The 20,828-nt window shown below is 38.6% G+C and overlaps 1 protein-coding gene across 1 annotated transcript in view; it reads left to right on the top strand.

Annotated features, from left to right (window-relative positions):
- Nucleotides 1–20,462, top strand: part of Actr3 (actin related protein 3) — a 43,437-nt gene extending 22,975 nt beyond the window's left edge. Inside the window, exons 4-12 of the mRNA XM_034512974.2 lie at nt 1,552–1,662; nt 3,737–3,832; nt 5,069–5,176; nt 6,429–6,572; nt 10,214–10,387; nt 16,014–16,106; nt 16,310–16,435; nt 18,247–18,330; nt 19,284–20,462. Of these exons, the coding sequence (XP_034368865.1) occupies nt 1,552–1,662; nt 3,737–3,832; nt 5,069–5,176; nt 6,429–6,572; nt 10,214–10,387; nt 16,014–16,106; nt 16,310–16,435; nt 18,247–18,330; nt 19,284–19,379 (1,032 nt within the window). The 3' untranslated portion in view covers nt 19,380–20,462. The remainder of the gene's footprint in view (nt 1–1,551; nt 1,663–3,736; nt 3,833–5,068; nt 5,177–6,428; nt 6,573–10,213; nt 10,388–16,013; nt 16,107–16,309; nt 16,436–18,246; nt 18,331–19,283) is intronic.
- The last annotated feature ends 366 nt before the right edge of the window (nt 20,463–20,828 follow it).

Below are 20,828 nucleotides of genomic sequence, written 5' to 3'. Positions count from 1 at the left end.
CACACTGGGTGGAGCTTGAGCACTAGGAGCTCTCCAATCTCCTCAACATGTGTCACTGTGTAACACACATCCTCCAGCAAGGCCTCACCTATGCCAAAAAGCCCACATGTCCTAATAGTGCCACTTCCCATGGGTCAAACATACTGAAACCACCACACATGCCTTTTAAAGTATTGTGGCCAAGGATACTCAGGACAACACTGGATAATTGCTGCTTAGGTGTTGAATGTGTGAAAGGTAATCTGTCACAGAGATTTGGGAGCTTTCTTGGTGCCTTTTATAACATTTCAGTAACATTTTCACAGTGACACTTCGATTTTGAAAAAGAATGTAAATGATAGTTTGTTTATTAAGAAGGAAGCTAGCAAGGTTCAAGCACCATAGTAGCCACATGAAAAAGGCAACTTAAGTTGAAGGAAATTACTTTTCTGTCATGGTTAATAGTTCTCGTTGGTATGCTTTGTCAGATAAAGCTGTTAACAGTGGATTGGATTAGATATTGCTACTTCTTCTTTTTTTTTTTTTTTTTTTTTTTTTTTTTTGCTTTAAAAGTGGATTTGGGGGTGTGTTACAGTATTTGGTTTTTACGTACCAATAGCTGACAACCCAATTTTTCAAAGAAATATTGTCATTAAGGAAGGCAGCACACTCTGATGTTAAAAGATGTAGGCTTGCACATGGTGTGGTGTGTATCCTGCGTATCCTTGTGAATTTTAAGCCTCACAGACATTCTTGTGGATTTACTAATAACCTAGGATTCCTTGATTCAACACAAACCTATAAAGCCTTCTAAATTAAATCCTAAATCCTTATCACTCTAGCTATCAAATAATAAATATTGTATATTTAACAATGTTTTTTTTTCCTTTTTTTTTGTTTTTTATTTATTTATTTTTGTTTGTTTGTTTGTTTGTTGTTTTTGTTTTTCTAGACAGGGTTTCTCTGTGTAGCCCTGGCTGTCCTGGAGCTCACTCTGTAGACTAGGCTGGCCTGGAACTCGGAAATCCACCTGCCTCTGCCTCCCAAATGCTGGGATTAAAGGCATGCACCACCACTGCCTGGCTCCAACAATGTTTTATTTACTGGTTTGTAACTATTATTATTTTGAAGTGGTATTTCCCTGTTGCCCAGAGTACTCTCAAAGTTGCAAACTCAAGCAGTCCTCCTGCTTCCGCCTCCTCAGTAGCTAAAACAGTAAGTGTCTGCCACCATACCCAGATACCAAGTGTGTATTATACATTAGATATACAACAGTTGTCAGTTAATGAACTGATAATTAAAAATTAAGGGAATTAGGATAAAGTTTAACATTATTGACATATTCATCTTATGTTTCAACCACCTGGATGTACATTGTAAAAATTATTTCATTTCACTAAGTATGTGTATTTCTACTTAAACATGTATAGCCTCAGAATGACTTTGTGTTATCACACATAAAGAAATACATCTTTTTCTAGTATCTACTAATGAGCTAATAGTCTCTGGTTTTGTCTCTGGTTCAATTTTTTGACATTAAAAAGACATAATTTGTGAATTTTGTTTTTATAGTGGCCAATCCGCCATGGTATAGTTGAAGACTGGGACTTAATGGAAAGGTTTATGGAGCAAGTGATTTTTAAATATTTAAGGGCAGAACCTGAAGATCATTACTTTCTTTTGGTAAGTACACATTATGGGGGACTCTCCCTTTTTCTAGATGGGATTTGTAAGCTCAGGATGGCTTTAAACTCAGCATGATTTTCCCTTACCTTCCCAAATGCTGGATTAGCAGGCCTATGTCTCAATGCCTAACCTAATAGGAAAATTTTTGAAGAACATTTTAATGTTTCTGGTATAATTAGCAATCATACTTTATCATTTGTCTTGTCTGAAATGAAAGACTTTGTTATCTATGTTATTCTTAAGACCATCTGCCTGCACGTAGAGTAGCAATGTGGCCAAGCACTAAAGTGTAATCTTATAAATTCTTTTGATAATGAATATGTAACCTGTAAATAATTGCTTTATTTTCTCACTGACAAAATAATGTGAGAGAAGAAAGTTTTGTTTCAGCTCAGTTTCTGAGGTTCACATCCATAGTTGTTTGTCTCTATTTCTTCTGAGCCTTTGCCTAGTGAAATAGAACGTCTGTGTGGGAAGCAGCTTCTATTAGCTGTTTTTAAAACTATTTGATAAGGACTGCTAACTTCCTAGTAGAATAAATGATCATTTTCTTTTTTCCCCTTTTATCTTCTCAAAACACAAAATATGACTGTCTTTTGTGTCTTCTTTTTTACTTGAGTTTGAGTTTAGCTAATCCAGTGTTGAGCATTTCATTGTGTTGCTTTGTAACTGGACTGTAAAGTGAAAAGAACATTACTGTGGACACCTATATGCGTACAACCTTAGTGTAACAATTAACATTTCAGTATAATTATATTTAGCATAATCGTTTTGATATGCATTGGTTTATCCATCTGTTAATCTATTTTGGTTTTGAATCACATCAAAGTGATATATACAGATGAGGATCAATTCATGCTGAAACACCTAGTATGTCCATCATCAAACAATTCATTATTTTTCATGTAAAGTTTGTTTATTATAAAAATCTTAAAGCTAAATCATTCTATGGGTTTTGACCAGGTGTGACAAAAGGGCCAGATAGTGATGGGTAGCTAGGTGGGTAGATGGATGTGATAGTTTAGCTAGCTAGCTAGGTAGACAAATGGATGGGTACTAAAGAAGCCAAATGAAAGCTTAGCAGGTTCTGTGATAGCTGCCCAGCTCTGCTGTAGAGTGGAAATAGCCACAGACATACTTAATGTAGTGAGTGAGTATCTGTGTGTTCCTGTAAACGAGCTTTCAGAAGGAGGTGATTGGCCCACCTTTAGTTTTAACAATCGTAGTTGTGTAAATAATACATTATCAATACCTTTTCTAATTAATTTATGCTCCTCATTCCTTAGAGGTAACCAGTGTTTCATTCTATTTTAATTTTTTTTCAAGCGATATTAATCTTGCCTACAGTTGGTTTTACACAGATGAATTCATACAAGGTGTACTATAGTAAAACTTACATCATGCAGTTATGTATGACAGTCTGGCTCTTCAAACATTCTTGTCTTTATAGACACTTAATATCTTTTTTGTGGACTTACTCCACTGCAGGGCAGTCAGTTAACTGGTCTAGAACTCTGGCCTCGGGTGAGTCTTCATCCAACACTGTAATGGGATTGCTCCTGCACTCTAGCCTCTTGCCTTTGTTAATTTTACTCATGATGGTTCTTGATTTGGTCCTAGTTTGCATTTTCCTGGTGACTTGTAATGATATTGAACACATCAGCTTTTTAATTGAAAATAAAATTTTCAATTATAATAACTATGTTCTGATCACAGTTCCCTTCCCTCAGTGCCTCCAGATCTTCCTGACTTCCCCACCCAAATTCATACCCTTTAATTTCTATCTCATTAGAATATAAACAAGCATCTTAAAAACAAACAAGCCAGCATGGGGTAAACAAACAGGGAACAACAAGAGCAGGAGCAGGAGCAGTAGACACAGGGACACATTATTTTCATATATGTGTAGGTCTGCTTTTACTCCCTACAGTTTCTTATAGTCTTTGTATCTTTCTACCTATACATTTAGTGCCTTTTAAATTATTTCACAAATTACTTCCTCTTTAGAAATTGCCTATAAAGCTCAAACCGATCTAATATTGTCTGTTTAAAATATCATTCAATTCAATAGACTGAACCTCCACTGAATACTCCAGAAAACAGGGAATATACTGCTGAAATAATGTTTGAGTCCTTCAATGTTCCAGGCTTGTACATTGCTGTGCAGGTACGTGACTTGTGCTTACTTAAGCTTGACTTTTCAATTTTATCCAGGCTTTGTTTTCTCCTAAACCATGCATATCTCTTCCCAGAAAGCTTTAACATAATTCAAATCATACCATACTCTCCTGAGGTGATAATTTAGATGCAGTAGTGCTTGTGCTTTGCCTGACTTCCTCAGTGCTTCTCATTCACTCGTGTAGTTCTGTTCCTTTCTTTGATGTGCAGTAGTAAGTAAGATTTCTGTCACCTGGTATATTAACATATACATATTCTAGTTTGGGATCCTAATTGTTTATAAAAGATGTGTAGAAAATGATCACAAGACAGTTTTTACCAGAAAAGTATATTTCTAAATGGAATCTCAAAATTTTCTTCTTTTTGTTTTAATATTATGTGAAACTCTTCATTGTAAAACCTTTAAAAAAATAATGTGTGGTGGTAAGCAGTCATTGTATTATTGAAATGATGTTTTTTTTGTTGTTGTTGTTAAAATAGGGTGATGAGCCATGGCTGCCATCTCAGGAGTCTGAAGCCAAGTGATTGTTGGGATTTTTTTTTTTTTTTTTTTTTTTAAAGGAGCATAGTGGACTAAATAAGTGGGCAAAGTCAGTTTTATCATCTCTTTTTAGTTACTACTTGTGTATTTTGATTTTAAGAAATTAGCTTTTTAAAAAAAATATATTCAGTTTACAAAAGTTATATTGCCACTCTGGAAAGAGTTATTTTGCATTAGGCATGATGAAATTCTTGGTAGGAAAATGGTATTGTGTGTACTGGTTTTCTAGTTCATTTACAGTGTCTGGAAGTGTGTAAGACCTTTTCAATTAAGGTACTTGTATATAGTGCTAACTGCAGATTGCGTTTAGGAACTTTGGAGTTTTCGGTTTTAAGAGTAACGCTTGCTGCTCATGTGGATGGATGATGGGCTATCCTCGTATCCGTGGCAGTCTGTGTAATGCTCTTGTTGCTGATGGTCCATCCTTGTAGTCTGCGGTCGTCTGGGTAATGAGACTTAAGTTTGGTAAGGCAGTGCTGCGTATGTTACATACATGTTGTGTCACCCTTGCTTGTGGCTCTAGGAAGAGAGTGCTCCTTTTTAACTCTGAACTTTCTAACTATTCTTATGCAGTAAGAGGCCCATGAAGTGTAGAAAGTATGTAGTGTCAGTACAGGTTACTTCTATAGACTTCCACCCCCAGGAACTCTTTAACAGTTTATTTTTGTCTGTCTTACCTTTTAGGCTGTTCTTGCCTTAGCTGCATCCTGGACCTCAAGACAAGTAGGAGAGCGGACGCTGACGGGTACAGTAATAGACAGTGGAGACGGAGTCACTCATGTCATTCCTGTGGTAAGTACAACAGAAAATCGCCAAAGAGAATGGGAAGCAGTACACCTGAAGGGAAATGGTAGGGACTGATAAGGTCTTTACAAGACTCGAAGTTCTTCCTGGACTACCAGCATGGGCTGCAGAAGGAGCTTGAAGATCTTAATAAGAGCATCAACCGTGCTGAGAGGAGGCAAATGACAGCTCCCTTATCATGCTATGCCCCCAAAGCATAGTTATGTTTGTTAAGTGTGAGAACAGTGTTGTGGACCTCACACAGCACATAAGGCATGACCAACCCCAGATTTTACTTCACTTGAAGACCTAGGAAAGTGGCAGAATAAATAATCTGTGCTGATAGCCTCAGCTGGCATCATGGGTCATGTAGGAGGAAATGAGGACACACAGGAGGTTTTGGTGAGCTCAAGTAGCATGTGACAGCTTCCAAGTATGGTGTACATTGTATCTGTCAGCTACAGGCTTTCTGTATGAATAGTTTGCCTGTCTAGCAACTTCATAGAAATGGAATTATATACTCTAGTCTTTGTGAAAGACTGTGTTCACTTGGACTTACATTTTTGAAATTGGGTTCATATTATAGTATATATGCTTCTTTATATTGCCAAATCCTAGTTTACTGTGTGGATACATCCCCTTTAGCCTTTGGGTGTCATTTAATCGCTTTGGGCAATGTACTTGGTAGCTCCCCCCCCCCCCCCCCCCCCCCCGTTTGTGGTATCTAAAATAAGTGTTAGGGGTTGGTGAAGAATTGGTAGGTAAGAGAGTTTGTAAGTGAAGACCTGTGTTCAGATCTCTAGTCCCCACATGAAAAGCAGGTCATAGCTGTGCCTAATCACAACAGTGGGGAGCAGAGACATAGTGTGGTTTCAAGAACTCAGTGGCCTAGATAAAAACAGCAAGTTTCTGGTTTAGTCAGAGGCACCGTCTCCAGGCAATAGTAGATGAAGACGCCTTGAATCCTGCCGCAGCCTTTTAGATGCTGGGATTTTAGGTATCTTGTTACATTTTGCTAAGAAATGGATCTTATTCTTTTTTAATCAATTAATTTTTAGAAATACAATTTTAAAAAGTTTCATACAGTAGTTGGTGGAGAATGCTGTGCCTGGGCATATGAATGGAGTTGGTTCTCTCCTTCCACCTTATGTAGGTTGTAGGGATTAAACTCTGGGTTTCAGGACTCAAAGCAAGTGCTTTCTACACTAAGCATCTTACCATCTTGGGAATGTAAATTTGACACCTTTCCCCTTGTATGTAGGCTGAAGGATATGTTATCGGCAGCTGTATTAAACACATTCCAATCGCAGGAAGAGATATAACATATTTTATTCAGCAACTGCTGCGAGACCGAGAAGTAGGAATCCCTCCTGAACAGTCCTTGGAAACTGCGAAAGCAGTGAAGGTAAGCTACACACATTGTGGGTCAGCTGGGGATTAGTAACATGCCTAACTGGGATGGCAAGGAATGTTCCTTATCGACATCCTCTCATCACAGTAATTCCTCTAAGTTGTTTTCTCCGTATAGCTCACAAGTGAATGGTTGATGATCACTTGCTCTTGGCACAGTCTGTCAGTTCTCTCAGGTTGAGAAAGCTAGCATAAGAGCACTTAAATAGACACTTTGTGATTACTCATTTTATTAAAAGTAGAGAGTTATTTTACCCAGAAATTATTACATCTCAGTGTACTCTGAAGTCCTTATTTTAATCCTAATAGTTTTCTGTCGGCTTGTTGAGCTCTGCAGTATAGATGCAGGATATTACTTGAGTGATGTGGAACATGACAGAAACTGATGGGTATATGAGGTATTTGATTAGGTTTTGACAATATATGCTCTTTTTTATATCATTTTTGTCATGCATGCAGACAAAATATTTTCCTTTTTCTTTTTGTATTGCTTTTAGAACTTGTTATTTATCAACAAAGTTGAATTTTTTTTGGCATTTCTCATGCTTTGAATATGTAAAAGTGGCTTTACAAATATAACTCACATTTATTTGCATCTCTTTTTATGACATTTGTGGAGATGTCTTTTTTTCTTAGCTTAGGCGTGAAGATGCCTTGACTACTTCCTGTATATTAAAGAAACTACTAAATGGTTTCCCGAACTTTATCTCAAGTTGGTAACCTAAAAACTAAATATATGGTGCCAGGCTCACACCTTTAATCCAAGCACCTGGGAGCAAAAGACAGATAGAGCTCTGAATTTGAGGACAGCTTAGTTTACATAGCAAGTTCTAAGATAGCCAACACTATAGGAGAGTGTCTATCTCATAAAACCAAAAAAAAAAAAAAAAAAAACCCACCCCCCCCAAAAAAAAAACAACAGCAAAACCCCTCCAAACTACTAAAGATATAAAAATTTATATTAACACTAATATTTATTTGTGAAATCTATAGCATTAAAACAAAGAAAGCAAACAAAAGGCCACTGAGAATTTAGATTTATTCCAAGGAGGCCTGCTCAGGCTGAAGATCTTAAAAAAAAAAAAAAACAACAACAACAACAACAAAAAAACCCTTTTTGTAATGAAACTTCCACCTCCAAGATTTGGAGACAGATGTGTGTGGTGGTTTGTAGATGCTCAGCCCAGGTAGTGGCACTATTAGGAGGTGTGGCCTTGTTGGAGTAAGTGTGTCACTGTGGGTGTGGGCTTTAAGACCCTCATCTTAGCTGACTAGAAGCCAGTCTTCTGCTAGAAGCCTTCAAGATGAAAGTGTAGAACATTCAGTTCCTCTTGCACCATGCCTGCCTGGATACCTCTATGTTCCCTCCTTGATGAGAATGGACTGAACCTCTGAACCTGTAAGCCAGGTACAATTAAATATTGTCTTTATAAGACTTGCCTTGCTCATTGGTGTCTGTTCACAGCAGTAAAACTGTTAACTAAGACAGAAATTGGAACTAGGGACTAGGGTATTGCTGTGATAGGCCTGACTATGCTTTTATTTGGAGGTAAGAAGTTAGTGGTGACTAAGAAGAGACCAGCATTACTGAGGTGGAATCTTCTGGGAAGTGTTTTCTGAGAGCACAAAGAAGCTGTGTTCCAGAGATAGCCAAGGTTGTACCTTGTGGTGCAGCTGGACTTGGTAATGTTTAAGGATCACCCATGTGGTACTAGTTTTGAAGGTATGAAGGGGTCATGAAGAGCAGCTGAGGATTGGCACTGTGAGAGGCCATGGAAGGCCATTGGTGAAGGTGCAACCTCAGTTGCAAGTCTAGGACTGAAGGGGTCATACAAAGGATTTGAGGCCTGGCACCATGAAGAGAGCCTATTGGTGAAGCCTAGTTGCAGTGGAAGACCCCAGTGTATTGGAGATGCCAGTAACATGAAATGATCACAAAGAACAGCAGCAGCAATGGAGTGGATCAACCTGAGCTTAGAGTGCTACAGAGGGCAGAGCTGGAGAAGTGATGCCAGCCCTTTGGAGGAGTTTAGGAGATCATGTGTGGATCCCAGACATTGAAACAAGCTGTAACATTGAAGTTACCTTGGAGACTCTAAGATGTTCAAGATGCTAGAGCTGTGGGTTATCTGCTGATGAAAGCTACAAACAGGTAGTGGAACCCAGGAGAAAGAAATCTGTTGCAGTCAACAGAGAAGAAAAGGTGTTGGAGATTTGAAGACCATTTTGATATCATACATGGAGATACACAGTTTGGAGTTTGCCCAGCTGGTTTCCTGTCTTGTTTTGGGGATTACAGTAAAGTAACTGGATGAATCTCAGAAAAGACCTTAAACTTTGGACTTTTAGCATTGCTGAGACTGCTACAGACTATGGGGGCTTTGGAAGTTGAACTAGATGTACTTTTTATTATGCTATGGTAGTTGTGGCTCCCATAGACTCAGTGTTTAAACAGCCCTGTGGGGACCAGGGAGTGGAATGTGGTAGCTTGTATATGCTTGGCCCAGGGAGTGGCACTGTTAGGAGGTAGGTGTAGCCTTTTTGGAGTGTGTCACTGTAGGTGTGGGCTTTAAGACCCTCATCCTATCTTCCTGGAAGTCAGTATTCTGCTAGTAGCCTTCAGATGAAGATGTAGAACTCTCAGCTCCTCCTGCACCATGCCTGCCTGGGTGCTGACATGTTCCTGCTTTGATAATAATGGACTGAACCTCTGAACCTGTAAGCCAGCCCCAATCAAATGTTATCCTTTATAAGACTTGCCTTGCTCATGGTGTCTGCTCACAGCAGGTAAAACTCTGACTAAAGACTGTGTGTGAGATAATGAGATTGTCCTTTTTTCATAGAAGCCTTCCTTTTGGAAGGGGGTAGGGAGTGGTTTGAAACAGTGTCTCACTATGTAGCCCTGGCTGGCCTCCAAATCACAGATCCTCCTGCCTCTGCCTCTTCGGTGCTCTGGATTAAAGGTGTGCAACACTGTAATGCCACATCATTACAGCCTTTCATATTTTTTTGTTATCTGTGCTAATAATTGTGGCTACTTTGAAAAGAGTCCTTGGTGTTCAGAATTCCAGGACACTGTGCATATTACTCAACATTTGATAGAGAATAGAAGCAGTGGGACATAGTCAGGTAATCATGGGTATTAATTCAGTCTTTGAGGCAAGAACAGAGTAGCTTACATTTTTGTATTTCTCTCTTTACTCATTACCTTGATCAGAATTAGTTTTGTTTTAAATGAGTATAAAGGATCTGTGTTAATTTGTGTTGCTATAGGTATTCTTTTTATATTTGTGCTTTTTGATTTTTTTCCTTTCTAGAACATTCTATTCTGTTACTGAGATAGTAGATGTTGAAGACTTTAGTGCGTGTTTTTATAAGTAACATTAAAATAGTTAGGGCCAAGTCTGGTCTTTCAGATTTTAGTTGTGTTGATAGATGGGGTCAGAAATTATATATGGATGAACTATTTAATTGTACCACACAATATGATATTTTAGTACTATAATTACACCTATAAAAATTACTTAATTATATCTTTTTCATTTCATTGTTTGACTGATACACTATGCTCTATCTTTTTTTAAAAACTTTACCTAAAACAAGAGAAAACAATACTTTTATTTATTTGTATTTAAGGAACGCTACAGTTATGTCTGCCCAGATTTAGTAAAAGAGTTCAACAAGTATGATACCGATGGGTCAAAGTGGATCAAACAGTACACCGGGGTCAACGCCATCTCCAAGAAAGAGTTCTCCATTGATGTTGGCTACGAGCGATTCCTGGGACCCGAGATCTTTTTCCATCCAGAGGTAATGCTTGCTAGTTGCTATTTTGTTTTGTTTTGTTTTATTTTAAATGGATTACTTTGAAATTTGCAACAGAAAATCAGAATAAATTCTGAGAGAATCACTCTCAGAAACTTTGTTTAGTGTCCTAAAGCACCATAGTGAATGGTTTCTACCCTACCCCCACCTTAAAGCATCCTTATCTGTACTATCCTACCTCTTTATCTTTATGCTCCTGGGGAGAGCTGAGGTCCTGAAGAGCAAGGCAGAGAGTAGCCTTTCAAGTTTGTAACAGCTTAAACCCTGGGAAAGATTCTAGAACACCCCATGTCTCTACTGTAAAATGACTGTGTGCAGACTTCAGTTACCGTTGTATCTAGTAGAATGGTCTGTGGAATTGAAGGAACATAAAAACTCTCATAAAATAATAAAATAGATGCTTTTGGGAATTCTTAATAATGAATTCTTCAGGTGGCTGGATATTAGGAGTCTGACTAGAATTTAATGTTCAGTGCGTGCTGTGCTTATTCAGCATCAAGGACAATTATTGTCGGTAACTGCTTTGTCTTTTCTTTTTTTTCTTTTTTTTAACACTTAGTATTGGCTATGACTTTCATGGTCTCGGATTAAGTATTGACTATCGAAAGCTAAAAGATTATAAGAAAAGTAGTTTAGTTGCTTTAACAGATGGATGTATCTGTTGAGTTTATAGAAACAGTCCAAGTCTGCTTGGGAGACGTAGGAATCTTCCCAGAGGGATTAACAAATGAAGTCAGCACAACAGTTGGGTGGGTAACTATAATGCTAGAGAATTCATACTGTGTGGAAATGTGACATGGAAATGTATACGATATGATACATGGTTTTGTATCAGAACAGTGATTTGAGTTGGGTTGGGTTGGAAGCAGATGAGTTTGTAGTTTTTCAGGTGAATAAATGTATGTCATGGAGAAAGGAGGAGAAACAACATGGGGGTTTTATGATGTAGTAAATACTTAGATGTGATGGGACTAAGGATATGAGGAGTCTGTAAGTTGTGTGACTTAGACTCTGTCAGAGGAACTGTGGGATGGCAAAGTAAGTAATGAGACCAGAGCACATGCGTCTCTGGGAGCTTAACTCAGCTGTGCACGATGCTGCAGCTCGGGAGCCTTGTCACTCTAGAAACTAAGGCACAAGAATCTAGAGTTTGAGGCCGTCTTTGGCTCCACAGTGTGACCTTTTGTCTCTCCAAAACCAAACCAAACAGCAGAACTAGAGTTGTAGGGATTTGCAGCCTTGACTCACGCCCTTCCTCCACCCCTAACTCACACCAAGGTTTAGGCAGTTTTGAATTGACTTTGAGCTATGGAAGATAACTTCCTCTTCTCTTCTGCTCTTGTCCCTGCGTGTTCCCTTTGTGCCCTGGTAACTTTTTCAGCATGTGGGTCAAATTCAGTCAGTCCTCCTGTCTGCTTGAGCTGTGTGCCTACCTATAGTTCATTTAGGGGACTTCCGACCCCCTCCATGTGCTTTCTTTATTTTAAGGGAGGATAAAAATAGCTCAGAAAGCTGTTTTCTGAAGAATAGGCTGTTCTTAAGAATTCATTAAGCAGAAGTCTTGATGAGGAGAAAGCATTTGATGGGCTCCTATGGAGAATTGGGGCTGACTGTGGACTGTGTGCCCTTGTCTCCTCCTGCCTCGATTTCTAAGCTCCCAGCTGGAGATAGTTTTGTGGGAAAGGTCCATTTTTATAGAACGTCAGTCATTCTTGTTTGAAGTCACTGGGGGAGGGTCTGCACATTCTTAACAGCCTTATCTTTGGTTGGTTCTGTGTTTTAGATTTTTTTTTTCAATTAAAAACTCTCTTTACCAGTGGTTTTAATTTGATAAGAGAAAATTAGATGAATGTATTTAGTTAGTTCACTGTAGTTTCCCAGAATAGAGCTCACGTGTCTGTGTGTGTGTGTGTGTTTGTGTGTGTGTGTGTGTTGTAGAAAGTGTGTTACTTCCCAAGTAAATATTTGAGATTCCTTCTGTGTTCTAGTTATCCTGTCAATTGAAGTATTCATTCATTTTTTTCTAATTTGGACTAGATGAATGATTGAACGTTTAACCTATCCAAGATTACTGACAATAAAATGAAAGATGAGAGGATTTACTTTTGTTTTTTATTAAGAGATTTATTTTTTACAATATATTTTGATCATAATTCTTTATCCTTCCTTAACTTCACAGCTCCTTTTCCCAGCTCCCTACTGGCCCAACTGTCTGTTTCTTCTCTCAAAAGAAAAAAGAAAAAAAAAAAAGGAAGACCAGTAAGACAAAAAGTATATAATAATACATGAAGTCTAAAGTCAAAGTCAGTTTTGTGTTGGCCTCCTGGGCCTATACCCTGCCCTATACCCAGTGGCCTAGCTGATTTTCCCAGTAGATAGCAGTTACGGCAGAGTTTCTTACTAAGGGTTGGGAATTTATGTACCCTTCTCAGTGTTGCAGTTTGTCTAGCTTGAGTCTGTGAACGTCTTGGTCTTGTGTGTGCTGCACAGTCTCTCTAGGTTTTATGTGTGTATCATTCCTATCTTGTCTGGAAGACACTGTTTCCTAGGAGTCAGTTAGCACCTCTGGCTCCTATTCTTTCAGCCTCTCCTTTTTCCCATAATTCCCTGAGCCTTGAAGGTGGGGTGTGATTCAGACATCCTGTTGAAAGTTTATTTTTGAACAGCTAAGTTCACTACAAATATTAGAACTGGTTATTTTAGAAGGAATGTATTTAGAAGAAAAAATTCAAAGCCATTTTATACTTTAAATTTATGAATATATTTATACTATAAGACATATATGGGGTGTTGTATTCATCTTATATATTCAGTTTACCTGAATAATTCTCCTCTAATAGCCTCTTAGAACATTCTCAACAACTGTGTGCTGCTGAGACCTGACCAGAGACCAGTTAGACTAATACCTAAAAGGAAGCTGAAGGAAGGGCTGAGGATTAGTTTTGGGGAGCCACTGTTGTGTTTATTAAATTTTGAGGAACTTGTACTATTTTATTTTTAATCTGTTGAATAGTGTTTTGTTGTTCTTTATAAAATATTCATTGCCTCTTTGTATTAATCTGATTTTCATTTTTCTTAATTACATTATTTTTTATGTATATGGATGTTTTGCCTGCATGCATGTCTATGTGCCACTTCCCTGCTTTGTGCCCATGGAAAACAGAAGAGGGCATTGATCACCCAGACCTGGAGTCCTGAATGGTCGTGAGCTGCCATGCATGGGGGTCCTGGGGTTCCTCTGGACCAGTGCTCTTAACTGCTGAGCTATCTCTGCAGCTCCAAATACTTAAAAGTTTTAAATTTATGATTATGGATGTATGTGTGTACACTTGGATGCAGGAATCTGCCAAGGCCAGAGTTGGATCTTCTGGAGGTTAAATCTTCCTGGAGCTAGTTAAAGGCAGTTGTGAGCTTCCCAACACAGGGGCTGGGAATTGAACTCAAGTCCTCTGCAAGAGCAACACACTTCTTTAACCACTAGCCACTATTCTGATTTTCATTTGGATATGCTGCATTGCAGTGGATAAGCCCTATATTCCAGCAGTTAAGCCCAAGTAAACTCCATTTTTTTCTGTGTCAGAATCTCCATGGTGGATACAGACTATAGGAGCATAGAGAGTTTTGTAAAGTTCTGTTTTTGTGTGTTCCTGATTAAAAACTAAAAACTGGAAGTTGTATCCACACCTACAATCCCAACACTCAGTAGGTTAAGGTAGAAGGATTACTGAAAATTCTGGGCCAGCCTAAGCTTCATAGCAAGAATGTGGCTCAGTAAAATCAGACGTGAGGAGGGCATGTGCTGTGCAAAGGATGCAGACAGAGCTTCGCGTGCACGGCCCTGCTCTGCCTTGTTGCTCACAGTATGGCAGATAACATACAGTGTGTGACTGTTTTAAGTAAATACTAGAGAGGACAAAGAGAGGGCAGTGAGGAGACTTTACTAATCTGCCTCCTTCACAGTGGAAAGGTTTTGTAGAAGTCAATGCAATAAAAAAGATTGTTCTGTCAAATTGTCTCTTTCTAGAGTTGGGAAGATTAAGTTTTGCTTTAAAAACAAACAAACAAACAAACAAACAAAAACCATAAAACCACTGCCAGGTTCTGAAGTATTATCATGGGCTTATTAAAGCCCATTGCTTTGAGAACTAAGGAATCTTCAGTGTTTGCAGTCTAAAGCCAACAAAGATTGTATGCAGTCACAAATGCCATCATGGATAGTAAGGTCTCAGGTTCTGTTTTGGTTTCTGTCACAGTTAGCCTGCCTCTGCATGTGAGCTTGTCTTTCAGTGACATCCAGAGCTAGCCAAGCTGAGCTCTGTTGTCCGTTGCCCTATGCAGTGGTGGGGTCTGCTTTCCAGGTAAAATATGGCGCCTGTGTGTTTGCTTTTGAGCATCACATACTAGATAGAAATGGCTTTATTTTGGCTGTGATGTATCCTATTAAATACATCACTGACTCTTTATCTTCATCTGTTGATAAAGTTCTTGAGAATATTACAAAGTACTGAATACTGAACAACTGCTCCTAAGGGAAGAAAGAGGTGAGGTTTCTGTCAGTTCCTTGTCGTGTTTCCATCGTCCCGTCTGCATACCTCTGTTCTACATGTTCATCTATCTGAACTAATTGCCATCCACACCGATGCCTGACTGGCACTTTGCTATTAAGACACACACCCCAGACTTCTTCCTAAACACATGTGCACTACACATCAGTTTGTGCCGTAGATGGTGATCTAAACATCCGGATCACCAGTCATAGTAGGAAAAATACTAACCCTAAATGACCGAAAAGGACATGTGTTTATAGTTTGACAGCTAAAAAGACATAGTACCACCTGTTCAGCTTCAACCAGGAGCGTACACACTTGAATTGAAAGTGCTGCTGCCCTGTGTATGTGGAAATAGTGTCACCTGTTCACATGAGAGTTGTAAGTTAGTTTGCAGATATAGAATCTAATGACAGGGTGTATGGCATCTTACTGCTGGGCTGTTGGTGGTTATTTTCACCTTTTTATAGATTTTGTGTGTGTGTGTGTGTGTGTGTGTGTGTGTGTGTGTGTGTTTTGTAAGCATGCATGTCTGTACCACGGCCTGTGGAGGTCAGAAGAGGGCATTGGATCCCCTAGAACTGGAAGTAAAGGAAGGAGCCAGCATGTATGTTTTGGAAACAGACCCATGTCCTCTGCAAGAGCAACAAGTGCTTCATATTGTTGAGCCATCTCTCTAGCATATTTTCACTGTGGTGAAGTTTTACATAAAGTATATAGATTAGAGTTCCCTTTGGGAACTTTTGAAGAAGAGCCAATGGTGTGTGGCTCTTTGAATCTTTGTTGGCTGTTGCCAGATTATTTTCCAAATGGTAATTTTGATGTTCAGGTGTGCTCTTAGCTGTGTGCAGAAGTTCTCACTACGATGACTGTTGTCTCATAGTGCAGGCATGGCTTCCTTGCTTTAACCGAGTCTCACTTGACGTCTATCCTCAGTAGCTTTAGTATGTTGACACCAGGGTCCTTTCACTCCTGAGCTGGATTGTTACTGACCTGAACATTACACTAACAAAATGTTAACTTAACAATCCTACATCTCATGTATAAAATTTCTTATTTTTCAGTTTGCTAATCCAGATTTTACACAACCTATCTCAGAAGTTGTAGATGAAGTAATTCAGAATTGCCCCATTGATGTCCGGCGTCCTCTTTACAAGGTTAGTGTTTACAGCAAAAAGTGGAGTTTTAAGTTTTCTTTTCATAATATTTAATAGCATATTTTAAAAGCCTTTATTCTTGTTCATTGTTGAATATTAGAATATTGTGTCTCAGAAAGGACACAATTGAATTCTTGTGTATTTGTCTCTAGATTGTTTTTCTTTTAAAATAAAGGTCATAATTTTTTTTTCTACCAACACAGAACATCGTCCTCTCTGGTGGTTCAACCATGTTCAGGGACTTTGGACGTCGTTTGCAAAGAGATTTGAAGAGAACTGTAGATGCCAGGCTGAAGTTAAGCGAGGAGCTGAGTGGTGGTAGATTGAAGGTTGGTTTTCTCAGCTATTGACAAAGAATTGTTGTTGAAGTCTGGACAGGAATGTTTGCCAACTTCTCACTTAGCAGCATTAAACAACAATACCAGATGCTCTGCTGGAAGGTGGCTACTGTCCCTAGAATCATAGATGCAGTCTGTTGTTTGGTACTTTGATCTGTTTTGAGCTCTGTTGAGTAATGACAAAACTTTACAGCTCAGGCAGACTGCTTATGCAATAGGTTTTTATGTTTGCCTTCCTCCTCAACCACCCAATTCTCCTGACATACACATAGCTCTCCACTGTGTGAAAGGCTGACTTGTGTTTCATAGACATAGTTTTAAATCTGTGTAGCAGGGCCTAGTGAGATGCTTGTACACACCCAGTGACTTGAGTTTGATCCCTGGAATCCATGGAAAGGTGAAAAGAGAAAACTAACTCTCAGTGTTCTCCTCTGACTTCAAGCACACCATGACACACACACACACACACACACACACACACACACACACGTAACTTCTTTTCAAGAAAAGTTTAAATTCTGTGTTTGGGAGAATTCATACATTGATTATACACAAAAGGTGTGGCTGTTAACCCGAGATATATTTCACCATTATAATCATACATTGATTTAAGAAAGATCTGTCAAGCCAAAGGAAAACAGTAAAATTAAAAACAAACAAACAAACAAACAAACAAAAAAACAATGGTATATTATTCAGTCAAAGAACATACGCTGCTCCTCCTCCTTCTTCTTCCTCCTCCTTCTCCCTCCTCTTCTTTTTTTAATAATTTGGGATGGTGTGAGTGTATGTGCCTGTGTGCATGCGTTCACACATGTTGAGATCAAAGGATAACTTGGGTGAGTTGGTTTGATCCTTTTACCATGTTGATCCTTTCAGCAAACTCAGATTGATAACAAATGCCTTTTACCACTGAGCTGTCTTGATGGCTTCACATGTTCTAAACTCTAGGAAGCTTTGGTTTGCTCAGTATTTTCTAACCTGAACACTTTTGAAGAATACAGGCTGTTTATTTTCTGCACTTTGTCTTGGTGTGGGTCTGTTTGGTGTTCCTTGTGGGTGGATGTAGTTTGTGCTTTGGCGGTCACATCACAGAAGCAGCATCATGTCAGATTTAATTGCATTTTATCAGAGGATGCATGATATGAACTGTCCCACCTGTTAACTTTAACCACTTGGTAGAGTGCTTCCTGCCAGCTTTTTCCTGTGTGTAGCTGTTAACTTTGCATTCCCATGTATAGGAACTTAGAAGGCCTGCCAGGCCTTTTAGATGCTCTGTTCTTCATCACACTTTTTTCAGCCAGCAGTTTTAGCACTCATTGTCGTTTTCTGGAAATAGTTGTGGCTGAGGTAGTTGCCAAAAGTATAGTTAGTTTGTTTCTGTCTGCTCTGGTTTTGCTCCTTTAATGTATTTGATTTGTATGTTTAGTACTTAATTATACATGGTTTATGGGGTACAGTGTGATAATTTGATACATGTGTGCAAGTTGTAAGATCAAAGCAAGATAATAGCATTTCTGGTCTTTAAACACGTATCATTGTGTCTGGAGCCTCTCAAGTCCTGTGTGGTAGTGCAGATAACTGCTCAGCTGTGTATGCTGAGAAGTGTGGTCTTCTCCATCCGGTTCTATTCTGCTTCCTCACTGCTCCATGTCCTCTCTAGATATTCTAATCTCAGTTTCTGAGTCATGTCACTTGCACTTTATAATTATTATTTCGGTGTATGTGCATTTAAGCTTAATTGATAGAGAAATTGGTACTTGAATTTACTGTTGAAATGATGTTATCGTGTCACTTTCTAGCCCAAGCCTATTGATGTACAAGTTATTACACACCACATGCAGCGGTATGCAGTCTGGTTTGGAGGATCAATGCTGGCTTCCACGGTGCGTAACTTTACCTGTAAACTTTTATGTTTTGATAGAAGAAAATTGTGTGTGGTGTTTTTGGATGTGTGTGTGTGTATACACACACATATACTTATATTTGGAAGTCATTTCACTTTATTGTTCTTTTTACCTTTTCCTTACTAGACATTCTATACTTCAGAGTGAGCCTATTATACTATATTTTAACATTTATATTGGGGAAAATTCTTTTAAATGTGTAGAAATAATATTCACCAGAAAGTTATTGGTGTTTCTGTTTAAATATCTAAAAATATCAAGGAAAATGTTAGGTTTCATTGCATAGGAAATATAGTGTTTGAAAAAGAATAAAGAGAATTATTCTAGAACCCTCTGTCCAGACCAAAACATGCTCCCTTAAAATATGCTCTAATATAATTAGTATAGTAAATATCTGTGCTGTTGTATTGGGGCTATTAAAGAATTTTTTATATGAGTTACTAGATTTGCAACATTGTATATAGAACCATTTAAAACAAGTAAAGATTGTTTTCTGTCTTAATGTAGTCATCAGCAGCTGTGCTGTGTTTGCCCTTAGAATGTAGTCATGCACCAGGTGAAAAGGGTGGGCACGGGGGTGCTTATAGTGTGGCCCTGCTTCTGCCTCCTTAGGCTCTTGCTGTACTTCAGATTCGTGTTCCAATCTAAATCTAGATTTCCCAAGTGGAAAAGCCCAGAGGAACAGACTACATGTTAGAACCCCACAGAGACAGGTGTCAAATGGTGGGATATGTATTAATGGCCCTAGGGTTCCTGAAGATATATCTATCATAGATTTTAATCTTGGTTTCTAGAGTTCTGAGCTTTGTCCTAAAGCCATGAATCAACTGATATGTATTGTATTTTTAACACCCATTTTAAAGTCTGTCTTTTACAGACTATTGGAAAATAGAATTTGACCTCTAAAATGCATTGTTCTGTTTTGTTTTCAGCCTGAGTTCTACCAAGTATGCCACACCAAAAAGGATTATGAAGAAATTGGACCTAGCATTTGTCGTCACAATCCAGTGTTTGGAGTCATGTCCTAAAGTTGACTTCTTGTTTATTCGGGTTAGGGAGATGGAAATGAGATAATCTTTCTGATGACCTGTTTTTTGTCTGAATGGATGGTTCTGAAGTTTTTAACCAAACATGATCATACAGGAATATTTAATGAGTGTGTCAACATGCAGATGTAGAAGAGAGCCAAGACGATTGTTTTCCTTTAGGTTGAATATTTGAATCTTACGTGTATCAAAAAAGAAATGGGTTTTAGTTCTTTCTGTGCCCTGATATTTTGTATATCGTTGACTTCCCCAGTGTGCTGGGCTCTGTGGGTGTGTAGAGAGCTCTGTAATGCCTGATCGGCACTGCTGAGTGAGCAGGGCCGAAGCTTGTTTATATTTCATACTTTTTTATACTTTGAGGAAAAAAGTCAAAGAAAAACTGTAGTATTGGAAGGAAACAATGTGACCAAGGGAAAGATGAATTCCACAAGCAGCCTCATGGGACTTGGCGCACACTCTGGGTTCCAGTTATCTCGGGCTGCTCCTCCCTCCCCAGCCCAGCGGTTCTCTCTGCAAACGCTTGGATCTAAGAAGCTAGTCTCCTGGGTTAGCCGATGCCTGCCCTGCTTTCTGGTTACTTACATTCTGTTTCTTGCTTTAAAAGAAAGACAAGACTGTTGGACCAGTATTGCAATTCTGTAGAGTCGTTTCTTATTAAAACAATAATGTGATTACCAAAATTGGCATATTTAAGGCCTAATGCCATTCTAATAAAGGCAAAAATTTCTTTTTACTACTTGTTTCAGGCTCTTTGATCTCTTTATAAGTTAACTAATACGTCTATTTTCTTCAAATTCTGCAGTAGCTCTTTAAAAGCACAGCGGTTGGATAGCAAGCTGACTTTTTTATGTGCTCTGTACAAATAATTGTGAACTTTTACTATGTTGAGTGCTTTCATTTTGATAACTGGATCTCCGTTTGATATTTCATTTGTATAACTCATTTGCAGTCTGGATTTTTTTTAGTGCCAGTCCCTGACATATCATGAAAAGTTGGTTTTCTTTGCATTTTCAAATATCTGGATCATGAAGAAACGTGATGACAATAAATTAAAATTGAATTATCCTTCCTGATGGTTTTTCTTCGTGCAGTGGAGTTCAACTGGCTGGCTTTTGTTTGATGGGATTTGTGTTGCTGAAGAGACAGTGGCATTTGCTTAAGTCTCTGGCATGTGTGTGGTAGAGAATTTCTTGTGAACATAAGATTTTCCAGTTATTTATAGAACAGCAAATGGGATGTGTTTTTTAATCTTCTAACACTTAAAACAGCACTGTTGGGAATAACACCATAATATATAAAACACAATAGAATTTGGCATGCCTTCATTACATGCCCGCCTTTGTGGTCTGTTAAGTCTGCAGAGACAGACTTGGGGACTGAACCTTGATTCTTATGTAGAGCATATCAGGATACTTATAATTTTATTATTTA

This window comes from Arvicanthis niloticus, chromosome 10, assembly GCF_011762505.2.
Source record: "Arvicanthis niloticus isolate mArvNil1 chromosome 10, mArvNil1.pat.X, whole genome shotgun sequence".
Lineage (NCBI taxonomy): Eukaryota > Metazoa > Chordata > Mammalia > Rodentia > Muridae > Arvicanthis > Arvicanthis niloticus.
This window is presented reverse-complemented; position numbering and strand designations above follow the sequence as displayed.